This window comes from Lynx canadensis, chromosome E2 (genome assembly GCF_007474595.2).
Source record: "Lynx canadensis isolate LIC74 chromosome E2, mLynCan4.pri.v2, whole genome shotgun sequence".
Taxonomy (NCBI): Eukaryota; Metazoa; Chordata; class Mammalia; order Carnivora; family Felidae; genus Lynx; species Lynx canadensis.
This window is the reverse complement of record NC_044317.1, coordinates 15,282,271-15,296,552: the sequence shown is the minus strand read 5'-3', so window position 1 is coordinate 15,296,552 and position 14,282 is coordinate 15,282,271. Positions and strand designations below refer to the sequence as shown.

At 47.0% G+C, this 14,282-nt stretch overlaps 1 protein-coding gene across 1 annotated transcript in view; it reads left to right on the top strand.

The window, feature by feature from the left end:
• The window catches only part of ZFHX3 (zinc finger homeobox 3), a 236,315-nt gene extending 224,739 nt beyond the window's left edge, over positions 1-11,576 (top strand). Inside the window, 2 exon segments of the mRNA XM_030297608.1 lie at positions 624-6,056; positions 9,790-11,576. Coding sequence (XP_030153468.1) covers positions 624-6,056; positions 9,790-11,450 — 7,094 coding nt within the window. The 3' untranslated portion in view covers positions 11,451-11,576.
• The last annotated feature ends 2,706 nt before the right edge of the window (positions 11,577-14,282 follow it).

The window sequence follows — 14,282 nt, the reverse complement described above, 5'->3', positions numbered from 1 at the left end:
ACTTCAGCCACATTATTGGCTGGCCCACTTCCTCCCTTGTGATTTTTCCATATTAGAAGGTAGACAGCTGACTTTTTTAAATAAAGGGTCAGAATATGTATGGGTGTAAAAAAAATTGTTACATCTTTTAATAGTTGGCCACTTGAATGTAAATAGAGGTGACAGTCAAAAGTAATATTCCAAAATTTCTTGTATTACAATGGGACAGCAGTTATCTTAAATTCCCCCAACCTAGGATGGCATTAATTCACATATTCTACAGTTCAGGTCCATGTAAAAGGGGAATCCAGTCTAAGATCAGTAACCTTCAAACCCATGCTTGAGAAATTCAAGATGCTGAGTCAAGCAACTGAATGTTGTATAAGAGATCTATGATACAATACATTCCTATTATGAGTGAAACTTTCGTATTTCCTTTTATTCCCCTCTGTTCGTGTGCACTTGCTTATAATATGTACTCTTTGCAGGAGCTGTATGGAGACAGTCTGTGTTCTGATTGGGTATTTCCTTTATGAGAAGATTCTATTTGTGAGGACTTTCTAGGTAGATAGCTCTAGGAGCCATCTTTGAAAGAAAGCTTTCTTTATCATTGGGATTGGTATGTATTTATTTATTTTTTACAGAAACCTCAGAGGATTTGGGAAAGAACATCTTGCCCTCTGTAAGCACAGAGCACAGTGGAGATTTGAAACCTTCTCCTGCTGACCCAGGGACTGTGAGAGAAGATTCAGGCTTCCTGTGCTGGAAGAAGGGGTGCAACCAGGTTTTCAAAACTTCTGCCACTCTTCAGACCCACTTCAATGAGGTTCATGCCAAGCGGCCTCAGCTGCCTGTGTCAGATCGCCATGTGTACAAGTATCGCTGTAATCAATGCAGCCTGGCTTTCAAGACCATTGAAAAGCTCCAGCTCCATTCTCAGTACCACGTGATCAGAGCTGCCACCATGTGCTGTCTTTGTCAGCGCAGTTTCCGAACTTTCCAGGCTCTGAAAAAACACCTTGAGACAAGCCACCTGGAGTTGAGTGAGGCCGACATCCAACAGCTTTATGGTGGCCTTCTGGCCAACGGGGACCTCCTGGCAATGGGAGACCCTACCCTGGCCGAGGACCACACCATAATTGTTGAGGAAGACAAGGAGGAAGAGAGTGATTTGGAAGATAAACAGAGCCCAACAGGCAGTGACTCTGGGTCGGTACAAGAAGACTCAGGCTCAGAGCCAAAGAGAGCTCTACCTTTCAGGAAAGGCCCCAACTTCACCATGGAAAAATTTCTAGACCCCTCTCGCCCTTACAAGTGTACCGTCTGCAAGGAATCCTTCACTCAAAAAAATATCCTGTTAGTGCACTACAATTCTGTCTCCCACCTGCATAAGTTAAAGAGAGCCCTTCAAGAGTCGGCAACTGGTCAGCCCGAACCCACCAGCAGCCCAGACAACAAACCTTTCAAGTGTAACACTTGTAATGTGGCCTATAGCCAGAGTTCCACTTTGGAGATCCACATGAGGTCTGTGTTGCATCAAACTAAGGCCCGAGCAGCCAAGTTGGAGGCTGCAAGTGGCAATAGCAATGGGACTGGGAATAGCAGCAGTGTCTCCCTGAGCTCCTCCACCCCAAGTCCTGTGAGCACCAGTGGCAGTAACACCTTTACCACCACCAATCCAAGCAGTGCTGGCATCGCTCCGAGCTCCAACTTACTGAGCCAAGTGCCCGCTGAAAGCGTAGGGATGCCGCCCCTGGGGAATCCCATCGGTGCCAATATCACTTCCCCTTCAGAGCCCAAGGAGGCGAATCGGAAGAAGCTAGCAGATATGATTGCATCCAGGCAGCAGCAACAGCAGCAGCAGCAACAACAAGCACAGACACTGGCCCAGGCCCAGGCTCAAGTTCAAGCTCACTTGCAGCAGGAGCTGCAGCAGCAGGCTGCCCTGATCCAGTCTCAGCTGTTCAACCCCACCCTCCTTCCTCACTTCCCCATGACCACAGAGACCCTGCTGCAGCTCCAGCAGCAGCAGCATCTCCTCTTCCCCTTCTACATCCCCAGTGCAGAGTTCCAGCTCAACCCTGAGGTGAGCTTGCCAGTGACCAGCGGGGCACTGACGCTGACGGGGACGGGCCCGGGCCTGCTGGATGATCTGAAGGCTCAGGTTCAGATCCCACCGCAGAGCCACCAGCAGATCCTACAGCAGCAGCAGCAAAGCCAGTTGTCTCTGTCCCAGAGTCACTCGGCCCTTCTGCAGCCAAGCCAGCACCCCGAAAAGAAAAACAAACTGATGGTCAAAGAAAAGGAAAAAGAAAGCCAGAGAGAGAGGGACAGTGCTGAGGTGGGAGAGGGCAACCCAGCACCCAAGGAATCGCTGCCGGATGCCTTGAAGGCTAAAGAGAAGAAAGAGTTGGCACCGGCAGGTAGTTCCGAGCCTTCCATGCTCCCTCCGCGCATCGCCTCAGATGCGAGAGGGAACGCCACCAAGGCCTTACTGGAGAACTTTGGCTTTGAGCTGGTCATTCAGTACAACGAGAACAAACAGAAGGTGCAGAAGAAGAATGGGAAGACTGAGCAGGGAGAGAACCTGGAAAAGCTGGAGTGTGACTCCTGTGGCAAGTTGTTTTCTAACATCTTGATTTTAAAGAGTCATCAAGAGCACGTTCACCAAAACTACTTTCCCTTTAAACAGTTAGAGAGATTTGCTAAACAGTACCGAGAGCACTACGATAAACTGTACCCCCTGAGGCCCCAGACCCCGGAGCCCCCACCACCACCTCCCCCACCCCCTCCTCCACCCCCACTTCCCGCAGCACCGCCTCAGCCAGCTTCCACGCCAGCCATCCCTGCATCGGCCCCGCCCATCACTTCACCGACGATCGCACCGACCCAGCCATCTGTGCCACTCACCCAGCTCTCTATGCCCATGGAGCTGCCCATCTTCTCCCCGCTGATGATGCAGACGATGCCACTGCAGACCTTGCCGGCTCAGCTTCCCCCTCAACTTGGACCTGTGGAGCCTCTGCCTGCGGACCTGGCCCAGCTGTACCAGCATCAGCTCAATCCAAGCCTGCTCCAGCAACAGAACAAGAGGCCTCGCACCAGAATCACAGATGACCAGCTCCGGGTCCTGCGACAGTATTTTGACATTAACAACTCCCCCAGTGAAGAGCAGATCAAAGAAATGGCAGACAAGTCTGGGTTGCCCCAGAAGGTGATCAAGCACTGGTTCAGAAACACCCTCTTCAAAGAGCGGCAGCGTAACAAGGATTCCCCTTACAACTTTAGCAATCCTCCTATCACCAGCCTGGAGGAGCTCAAGATTGACTCCCGGCCCCCTTCTCCGGAACCGCAGAAGCAGGAGTACTGGGGAAGCAAGAGGTCTTCAAGAACAAGGTTTACAGATTACCAACTGAGAGTCCTACAGGATTTCTTTGATGCCAATGCTTACCCAAAGGATGATGAATTTGAGCAACTCTCTAATTTACTGAACCTTCCAACCCGAGTCATAGTGGTGTGGTTTCAAAATGCCCGACAGAAGGCCAGGAAAAATTATGAGAATCAGGGGGAGGGCAAAGATGGAGAGCGGCGCGAGCTTACAAACGATAGGTATATTCGAACAAGCAACTTGAACTACCAGTGCAAAAAATGTAGCCTGGTGTTTCAGCGCATCTTTGATCTCATCAAGCATCAGAAGAAGCTGTGTTACAAAGATGAGGATGAGGAGGGGCAGGATGACAGCCAAAATGAGGATTCCATGGATGCCATGGAAATCCTGACACCCACCAGCTCCTCCTGCAGCACCCCAATGCCCTCACAGGCATACAGCGCCCCAGCATCATCGGCCAACACAGCTTCCTCTGCTTTCTTACAGCTCACGGCAGAGGCTGACGAACTGGCCACTTTTAGTTCCAAAACAGAGGCGAGTGATGAGAAACCAAAGCAGGCTGAACCTCCCAGTGCACAGCCAAACCAAACCCAAGAAAAGCAAGGACAACCAAAGGCAGAGCTGCAGCAGCAAGACCAGCCTGAGCAGAAGACAAACACAGCCCAGCAAAAGCTCCCACAGCTCACTTCCCCTGCTGCGTTGCCACAGCCTCCTCCACAAGCACCCCCACCTCAGTGCCCCTTACCCCAGTCAAGCCCCAGTCCTTCCCAGCTCTCCCACCTGCCCCTCAAGCCCCTCCACACGTCGACTCCTCAACAGTTGGCAAACCTACCTCCTCAGCTAATCCCCTACCAGTGTGACCAATGTAAGTTGGCATTTCCATCGTTTGAGCACTGGCAGGAGCATCAGCAGCTTCATTTTCTGAGTGCACAGAATCAGTTCATCCACCCCCAGTTTTTGGACAGGTCACTGGATATGCCTTTCATGCTGTTTGACCCTAGTAACCCACTCCTGGCAAGCCAGCTGCTCTCTGGGGCCATACCTCAGATTCCAGCCAGCTCGGCCACTTCTCCTTCAACTCCGACCTCCACAATGAACACTCTGAAGAGGAAGCTGGAGGAAAAGGCCAGTGCAAGCCCTGGAGAAAATGACAGTGGGACAGGAGGAGAAGAACCTCAGAGAGACAAGCGTTTGAGGACAACTATTACACCAGAACAGCTAGAAATACTGTACCAAAAGTATCTATTAGACTCCAATCCAACTCGAAAGATGTTGGATCACATTGCGCATGAGGTGGGCTTAAAGAAACGTGTGGTACAAGTCTGGTTTCAGAATACCCGAGCCCGGGAACGGAAAGGACAGTTCCGGGCTGTGGGCCCAGCCCAGGCCCATAGGAGATGCCCCTTTTGCAGAGCACTCTTCAAAGCCAAGACTGCCCTTGAGGCTCATATCCGGTCCCGTCACTGGCATGAAGCCAAGAGAGCTGGCTACAACCTTACTCTGTCTGCAATGCTCCTAGACTGTGATGGGGGACTTCAGATGAAAGGAGATATTTTTGATGGAACCAGCTTTTCCCACCTACCCCCAAGCAGTAGTGATGGCCAAGGTGTGCCCCTCTCACCTGTGAGTAAAACCATGGAGTTGTCTCCCAGAACTCTTCTTAGCCCTTCTTCCATCAAGGTGGAAGGGATTGAAGACTTTGAAAGCCCCTCCATGTCCTCAGTTAATCTAAACTTTGACCAAACCAAGCTGGACAATGACGACTGTTCCTCTGTCAACACAGCAATCACAGATACCACTACAGGAGACGAGGGCAATGCAGATAATGACAGTGCAACGGGAATAGCAACTGAAACCAAATCCTCCTCTGCACCCAATGAAGGGTTGACCAAAGCGGCCATGATGGCAATGTCTGAATATGAAGATCGGTTGTCATCGGGTCTGGTCAGTCCAGCCCCAAGCTTTTACAGCAAGGAATATGACAATGAAGGTACAGTGGACTACAGTGAAACCTCAAGCCTTGCAGACCCCTGCTCCCCGAGTCCTGGTGCAAGTGGGTCAGCAGGCAAATCTGGAGACAGTGGGGATCGGCCAGGGCAGAAACGTTTTCGCACTCAGATGACCAATCTGCAGCTCAAAGTCCTCAAGTCATGCTTTAATGACTACAGGACACCCACCATGCTAGAGTGTGAGGTCCTGGGCAATGATATTGGACTGCCAAAGAGAGTTGTTCAGGTCTGGTTCCAGAATGCCCGGGCAAAAGAAAAGAAGTCCAAGTTAAGCATGGCCAAGCATTTTGGTATAAACCAAACAAGTTACGAGGGACCGAAAACAGAGTGCACTTTGTGTGGCATCAAGTACAGCGCTAGGCTGTCTGTACGTGACCATATCTTTTCCCAACAGCATATCTCCAAAGTTAAAGACACCATTGGAAGCCAGTTGGACAAGGAGAAAGAATACTTTGACCCAGCCACTGTACGTCAGTTGATGGCTCAACAAGAGTTGGACCGGATTAAAAAGGCCAATGAGGTCCTCGGACTGGCAGCTCAGCAGCAAGGGATGTTTGACAATGCCCCTCTTCAGGCTCTCAACCTTCCTACAGCATATCCCACGCTCCAGGGCATTCCTCCTGTGTTGCTCCCCAGCCTCAACAGCCCCTCTTTGCCGGGCTTTACTCCATCCAACACAGGTGGGTTCTGCTCTAGGTGATTCTTACAGCATTAAATAGCTGCCCCATTAGTATTTTGTTCTGTGGCTACCACCCAAACCCTAAGAATGTTGGGCAGATAGGAAAAAGCTTCCCTTTCTACTTCTCTAACAGCAACAAAACTTCTGGTCCCCTTCATTGAGTCTCCCTAGTGCTGTGGTGTACATGGTTCTATGATGTCCCAATCTCAGGGATGGGAACCACCCCCCCCCCCCCGGTAGGAACAGTCTTCTCTGAAATCATTCTTATTTCCTGTGTTGAGTAGCACCACCAGGGTGTGTGCCATAGTGAAGAACTTGAGGGTCCTGGCATCCTAAATCCTGAGGTATTTTCAAGAAAGAGGTTTTCATCCTAAACCCTTCCAGTCAGTCTTTGTGAAAATGCCACTGCCATGTAGATATTTGTTGAAAATAGAAGACATTTGAGTATCCTAGCTAATTCTGAATTGTGCCCTTTGGAAACTGGTTCAAGAAAATTTAAATCAAGTCCTTATCCTTACCTGTGGTTCCTGCCCATTTTTAGAGAGCTGTTCTGGCAGAACTGCTATCGGGAAGAAGCTCTTATATATGGATCCTTACTCCTGGTCTTCTTATCTAGCCAGAACGACAGTGGCTCTATCAGTTCCTAATGAGACTCCCTTTGCACTCGAATGCACTGGCCAGGAATCCTGTATTGGGCAATATGGTTCTGAATCTTCCAGAGAGACAAAAAAAACATTAATGGTCATTTTTAGGGGTCTTCAGTCACCCCTTCATTTCCTTTTGCCCATCTCTCTTTCTTTGCTCCCCATAGTCCCCTAATTCACACATATACTTGGTACTCTTATTTTTCTCCTTAATAGGGAGTTTGATAGTTTGCGCCCCTCTCTTGTTCCTCCTCCTTTGTCCTCACCTGTCTTCTCTGGAGCCAGCTCTCTTTCCTAAATTGGACCTCCAGGATCCTGTGAAACTTAGGCACAAATCAGCAAGTTTCCCCCATGGCCTACATTGACCAGTGGACCTTTACCAAAGGAGAGCCCTTCAGAGTGCCTCCTTGCCTTCAAAACGTGTCCCTGTTCCCAGGGGTTGAAAAAGCGAAAGCATTAAGATGTGTAACTCATTGCTTATGTTTGTTAGCAAGTAATGTCGCAGAGTTATGCTAAAGCCAACTAGACATAAGCCAAGAATCAAGCTATGGGAAGTGTCTAGGCACTGAATTACCCTTGCAGCCTAGGACCTTGGCAGAAGGGCTTGGGATGGCCCAACGTTTCGTAATAATGTGAAAAAAATTAGAATCAGAATGTCTGATCTATTCCCCTTGTTTTACAGATGAGAAAACTGAGGGCCAGAGAGGTCAAGACCATTCAGCAAGCTAGGGTAGGAGCCAGAGCTCCCACCCAGGCCTCCAGGCTCCCAGTGCTATGTGCTCCTTCCACAACACTCAATATGAGCCAGTCAGTCAACAGGTATATGTTTAGTGCTGCTCAGGTTATGACCACTAAGAGTGGACTCAAGATAGAAAAATATGCTGTTAATTATTAGAGGCAGCCAGGTGTGTCCCAGTTACCACCACCTAACTGTACCACAGCTCCCAGGAGCACTGGATCTGGAATGGGGGAACAAACTTGTATTTATATGTCAGGCCCAATGGTAAGCTGTTTCCAAATGACCTTTCATTTAGTCCCTACAACAATCTATTGTAGAAGGCTGAGGTTCTGCACAGTTAATTGGCGTAAGGCCACACAGCAGCTCTGTGTCAAACATAATCCATACTGCATCAGTTTGACTCCAGAGTTGGGTGACAAGTACCAGGGGGATGAAGGGCCTTGCTTGGTTCTAATCTTACAGATGAGCAAAAAATGAGGCCACAGAATTATTCTGAGAATATATTTAGCAGAGCTTGGTAAATATAGCAAGTGTTCCGTAAATGATCCTTAAAATTCTTTCTCTTCTATTCAAGATATATTAGTTACATTAGGCTTTCTAACCTGGATCCTTCTCCTGAAAGCCTGATGCCTTAGAGATAGGAAATCTCTAGCTGTTTTTGCATTGCCTTGCTGATCTTTTGGCTCTGACTCCAACCTAAAACTTGGAGCAGGCCTGTTGCCTGTAAGTAGACAGAAAGAGCTGCGTCCTAAGTTGTCGACTTCATAATCCATTTGCTCTCCATCTTGTTTGTGCCAGTTTAACCAGTGAACCTTTACGGGGTTTTTCTGAGTCACACATCTCTCTCTGGTTTCAGTCCCTTCTGTGCATTGAGGAAACTGGATGACTTAATTTCAGTCGTCCCTTTCTGCTGTTCTGAAAGAATAGATTAATGCTATTCCACAAAGCTGAGGGAAGCATCTTCCTTGGCTTTCCAAACATTAATGGATCTTTTTCTGGGATTGACAGCTTGAGGCAACCTTGTCCTCTTCGTCTGAAATTTGAGAGTTTTTACATGCTGCCCCACTGTGAAGTCAACATTGTCTTCACCCAGGTGTGCACTTCCGTGTGTTTTTTTCTTACAAGGCCCGTGTTGTGCTATAGAACACCCAATCCTAGGTTGGTCCAGATGAAATAGTGAAGAGCTGTGGGTTTAATTTTACCTGTGGTACGCTCTGAAGCAAAGGGATGAATACAGTCTAGTTTCTGAAGTGTGCTGAATGTAATGATCTGAGGTCCACTGCCTGTGAATTCTTCTCAGCATCTCCTCATTCAGCACACCTGGTCTCCCTTCCTCATAATGCTGTCCTCTTCTACCACCACCTTGATGTACCAGTAGCAGTGTTGTCTTCCATCACCCTGGAACAAAAGACAGACTCAAACCAGGAGAGAACTATGGGTGAGGGAGGATATTCGGCTCTGGGTTGGGGGAAGGCTTCACAGGTAGAGTGTGACTGTGGATGGGGCTGTAACCCATGTGGGCCTGGTGACATGGTCAAAGACCTTTCCTACTCACAAGCAGGGCTAGGTTGCCATGTCTTAGGAAGCGGTGGGACCAACATTTTGGGCCCTACCATTTCTGATACTGCTTTTCTCCTCTCCCTGTGGCTGGTTTCTCAAGCAACTGCAGCCTTTGTACATGTCATTCAAATGAGTAGGAAGACAGCATGCTCCATTTTTCCAGCAAATTCCAGAATCCTATTCATAGATGGTTACATTTTTCAAAAGATTTGTTAAAGCAGAGTAGCTGAACCAAGGTAATGGGACCGTTTTCCCTAAATGGATTGTTTTTAGTTCTTCCCATATCTCTTCTCTTTGCCCTCTTAACATGCCCATTCTGCTATAGCAATGGAGGTCAGAGAGGAACATGTGTTTGTTCACATGGGCTTTGGGCTTGGGCCAGGTTTCTTGCTTTTGCTCTCTTCTTTTCCTCTCTCCTGTAGAACTTCTGGTGTGGTCACTTAGCTCTATTATTTCTGTGGAGCTTTCATGAAGGCCTTTGGTTCAAATGGGTCCCAGCTGGAACCAGCTGGTTTGGGGAACTGACCAAGAAAATATGAATTAGTGGGTGTGGCACTTGTGGCAGGAAGGTGTTAGAAGTTGTTTAGCTGAAAGGGAAAATCGGGGAGCTGACTCAGGGTCAGGTACTGATCAGAATACAAAGTGAGACACCTCTATTGAAAATGGTGGTTCTGAGAGGATCTTTAGGATTTAAACCTTGAGATCTCAGACTTTGTGCCAGTGACACAAATAAGACATCTTGAGCTTCAGCCTCACCACCCCTGACTGACATGTGGTTCTGTTTGTTTCAGCTTTAACGTCTCCTAAACCGAACTTGATGGGTCTGCCCAGCACAACAGTTCCTTCCCCTGGCCTCCCCACATCTGGATTACCAAATAAACCGTCCTCAGCATCGCTGAGCTCCCCGACCCCAGCACAAGCCACCATGGCAATGGCCCCTCAGCAACCCCCCCAACCCCAGCAGCAGCTACAGGTGCAGCCGCCGCCGCCCGCAGCCCAGCCACCACCTGCACCACAGCTCCCACCCCAACAGCAGCAACAGCAGCGCAAGGACAAAGACAGTGAGAAGGTCAAGGAGAAGGAAAAGGCACACAAAGGGAAAGGGGAGCCCCTCCCTGTCCCCAAGAAGGAGAAAGGAGAGGCACCCACAGCGGCCACAGCCACGATCTCAGCCCCGCTGCCCGCCATGGAGTATGCAGTGGACCCTGCGCAGCTGCAGGCCCTGCAGGCAGCCTTGACTTCGGACCCCACAGCGTTGCTCACGAGCCAGTTCCTTCCTTACTTTGTACCAGGCTTCTCTCCTTACTATGCCCCCCAGATCCCCGGCGCCCTGCAGAGCGGGTACCTGCAGCCTATGTATGGCATGGAAGGCCTGTTCCCCTACAGCCCTGCACTGTCGCAGGCCCTGATGGGGCTGTCCCCGGGCTCCCTACTGCAGCAGTACCAGCAATACCAGCAGAGTCTGCAGGAGGCGATCCAGCAGCAGCAGCAGCGGCAACTGCAGCAGCAGCAGCAAAAAGTGCAGCAGCAGCCCAAAGCAAGCCAAACCCCAGTCCCCCAGGGGGCTGCTTCCCCAGACAAAGACCCTGCCAAAGAATCCCCCAAACCAGAAGAGCAGAAAAACGCACCCCGTGAGGTGTCCCCCCTCCTGCCGAAACCCCCCGAAGAGCCAGAAGCAGAAAGCAAAAGTGCGGACTCCCTCTATGACCCCTTCATTGTTCCAAAGGTGCAGTACAAGTTGGTCTGCCGCAAGTGCCAGGCGGGCTTCGGTGACGAGGAGGCGGCAAGGAGTCACCTGAAGTCCCTCTGCTTCTTCGGCCAGTCTGTGGTGAACCTGCAAGAGATGGTGCTTCACGTCCCCACGGGCGGCGGCGGCAGTGGCGGCGGCAGCGGTGGCGGCGGTGGCGGCGGCGGCTCGTACCACTGCCTGGCGTGCGAGAGCGCGCTCTGTGGGGAGGAAGCTCTGAGTCAACATCTCGAGTCGGCCTTGCACAAACACAGAACAATCACGAGAGCAGCAAGAAACGCCAAAGAGCACCCTAGTTTATTACCTCACTCTGCCTGCTTCCCCGATCCTAGCACCGCATCTACCTCGCAGTCTGCCGCTCACTCAAACGACAGCCCCCCTCCCCCGTCGGCCGCCGCCCCCTCCTCGTCCTCCGCTTCCCCCCACGCCTCCAGGAAGTCTTGGCCGCAAGTGGTCTCCCGGGCTTCGGCCGCGAAGCCCCCTTCTTTTCCTCCTCTTTCCTCATCTTCAACGGTTACCTCAAGTTCATGCAGCACCTCAGGGGTTCAGCCCTCGATGCCAACAGACGACTATTCGGAGGAGTCTGACACGGATCTCAGCCAAAAGTCCGACGGACCGGCGAGCCCGGTGGAGGGTCCCAAAGACCCCAGCTGCCCCAAGGACAGTGGTCTGACCAGTGTAGGAACGGACACCTTCAGATTGTAAGCTTTGAAGATGAACAATAACAAACAAATGAATTTAAATAAAAAAGATTAATAACAAACCAATTTCAAAAATAGACTAACTGCAATTCCAAAGCTTCTAACCAAAAAAAAAAAAAAAAAAAAAAAAGGAAAAAAAAAGAAAAAGAGTGGGTTGTTTTCCCATATACCTATCTATGCCGGTGATTTTACATTCTTGTCTTTTCTTTTTTCTTTCAATATTAAAAAAAAAAACAAAAAACAACAAAAAAAAAAACAAAAAAAACACCACCTTAACCCTGTTACATTGTGTCCTTTTGAAGGTACTATTGGTCTGGGAAACAGAAGTCCGCAGGGCCTCCCTAATGTCTTTGGAGCTTAAACCCCTTGTATATTTGCCCTCTTTTCAATAAACGCCCCATGTTGATAGCACAGAGGAGCCCGGCATGCACTGTATGGGAAAGCAGTCCACCTTGTTACAGTTTTAAATTTCTTGCTATCTTAGCATTCAGATACCAATGGCTTGCTAAAAGAAAAAAAGAAATGTAATGTCTTTTTATTCTCAGGTCAATCGCTCACACTTTGTTCTGTTTTCAGAATCATTGTTTTATAATATATTATTTTTTCAGTTTTTCTTTTGTTCCAGAAAAGATTTTTTTTGTTAATTTAAAAACGGGCAGAAAGTATTCGAGAAAAACAATGTGAACTGCTTTAGCTTTCTGGGGATTTAAAGGATAGCTTTTCTGCTGAAGCCAATTTCAAGGGGAAAAGTTAAGCACTCCCACTTTCAGAAAAAAAAAAAAAAAAAACCCACACACAGAGTGTTGAGGACTTGTAGCTTAAAAAAATAAGTTTTAAAAACTGACTTTCTGTATTTATGATAGATATGACCATTTTTGGTGTTGAGTAGATTGTTGCATTGGAAATGAACTGAAGCAGTATGGTAGATTTAAAAGGAAAAAAAAAAAAAACCTTTTGTGTACATTTAGCTTTTTGTATGGTCCAGCTGACAGCTCCTCATTTGATGTTGTCTTGTTCATTCCTAGCAGATAGATTGCAATCCGTTGATTCGCCTAAGCTTTTCTCCCCTTTGTCCCTTAATTCCACTTTCTCCTTCCTCCTCCCACCCTATAATCTCCCACTTAAGGTAGCTGCCTTCATTTCTTCGAGGGAGCTACAGAATTATTTTATAAAACTAAAGAATTTCAAAAGGTTCTAGGGGTCATTAGGATCCTCACAGATTATTTTTGGTTGGGGAGTTGAAACTTTTTAAAGGCATATAATTCTAGTTACCTATGTCTGTAAGCCTTGTGCCATTTATTGTTTATTTATCCTTCCTCTTTAGCTTTCCCTTTTATCCCTTCTTTTCCTCCTTGTTTGGTAGATGCTTCACATATTCTTTTCTTAAACTAAAGCATTTGTTTCGGTTTGTGTAATTGGGCTGTATGCTTTTCTTTCTAAAAAAGTTTTTGGTTAGGGGTTTTGTTTTTGTTTTCTTTCCTCTCAGAAAAAGAAATTTCATGCTTTAAATAAAATCCAAAGACACACCCTTTCACTGCTGATGCAGAAAAAAGGGAAAGGGTTCTTGTTACTTGAGAATTTGTTTCTGATTTAAACAAACAAGACTTAGTTTAATAAAAGAAAGAGTAAAAACAAAAGATTCCCAGGTTGTTATGTGCTTCTTCTGCAAGCAGAGAGGCAGCTGTTAATGACAATTCCATATACCAAAAGACACATTTTTTTACTTCAAAGTTTTGTCCTTGTGTTAGGCAGTCTGAGCGGCGAGTGATCCAGAGTGCAGCCAACAAAGAAGCAGATAGCAATGTACAAAGAGCAAAAAAGGAACCGTATGCGAGGCACTTGTATTTATGTTAATATCTGTATTCCTGTAACACATAACACAACGTAACATACACCCTTTCTCATCTTAAAACAACGGTCTGAACTTTGAAAGGAAAACTTTGTGCTGCTAAAACGTAGATTTTGGAGACAAATAGATGCTTTGCTGTTTCACTTTCATAGCCAAACATCAACAGAAACAATCTCCCCTTACCCCAAAAGTGTGAAATCCTTTTCCCCTTCATTCTCTTCCTTATGTTTCAAAAGGGAACTTTGAAGACTGTGAATGCAGGTTCCATTGGTCACCTTTCGGGCTTCTTTCCCCAGTGCTGAAGCCACTCAACGACTTTGCAAAAGACTGGAGCATTCCAAGATCTGAAAATGGATTTCTTTTTTTCTTTTTTCTCTTTATCTTTTTTAGCCGGGACTATTTTATTTTTATGAATTTGTTTTTGATTTAATTAAAGAGTAGATCCTGAACTGTTGTACATATTTCTAACTAGGCTGATGCACAGTGCAAATTCCTTTTTTTTTTTAATTTTTTAAGTAGAAATACTAAAGAGTACCATCTAACTATTCATACCAGTATCCAGTTGTAGCATAAGGTGTCAAAAACAAGTACACAAAAACATTTGCTGTTTTAACAAACTGTTTTCTTTTAACAAGAATTCTTGTATTTCTCCCTGTGTTTGAGATGAACATTTTTAAATTTTAAAGTTGTACAGTTTTTTGTTTTCCATTATTTTATCTTGTTTGTAACTCTATGAAATATATATATATTTTTTGCCATTTAACTGTTGTATGTTACTCTGTGTCTGTATCATATAGATAAAAAAATTGTTTTTGTTTTGGGTTCTCTATGTGATACCAATTAACAATTTAACACTAGCTTTACCTGTCAAATTCTGCTAGGTTTTTTCTGAAAACTTTGTTTTCAAAAATGATATTGCTTGGTAATAGTGCAATTTCTATCCCTTTTCCTCCTCCCTCAACTTTAAGTTCATTTCCTTGAAATTTT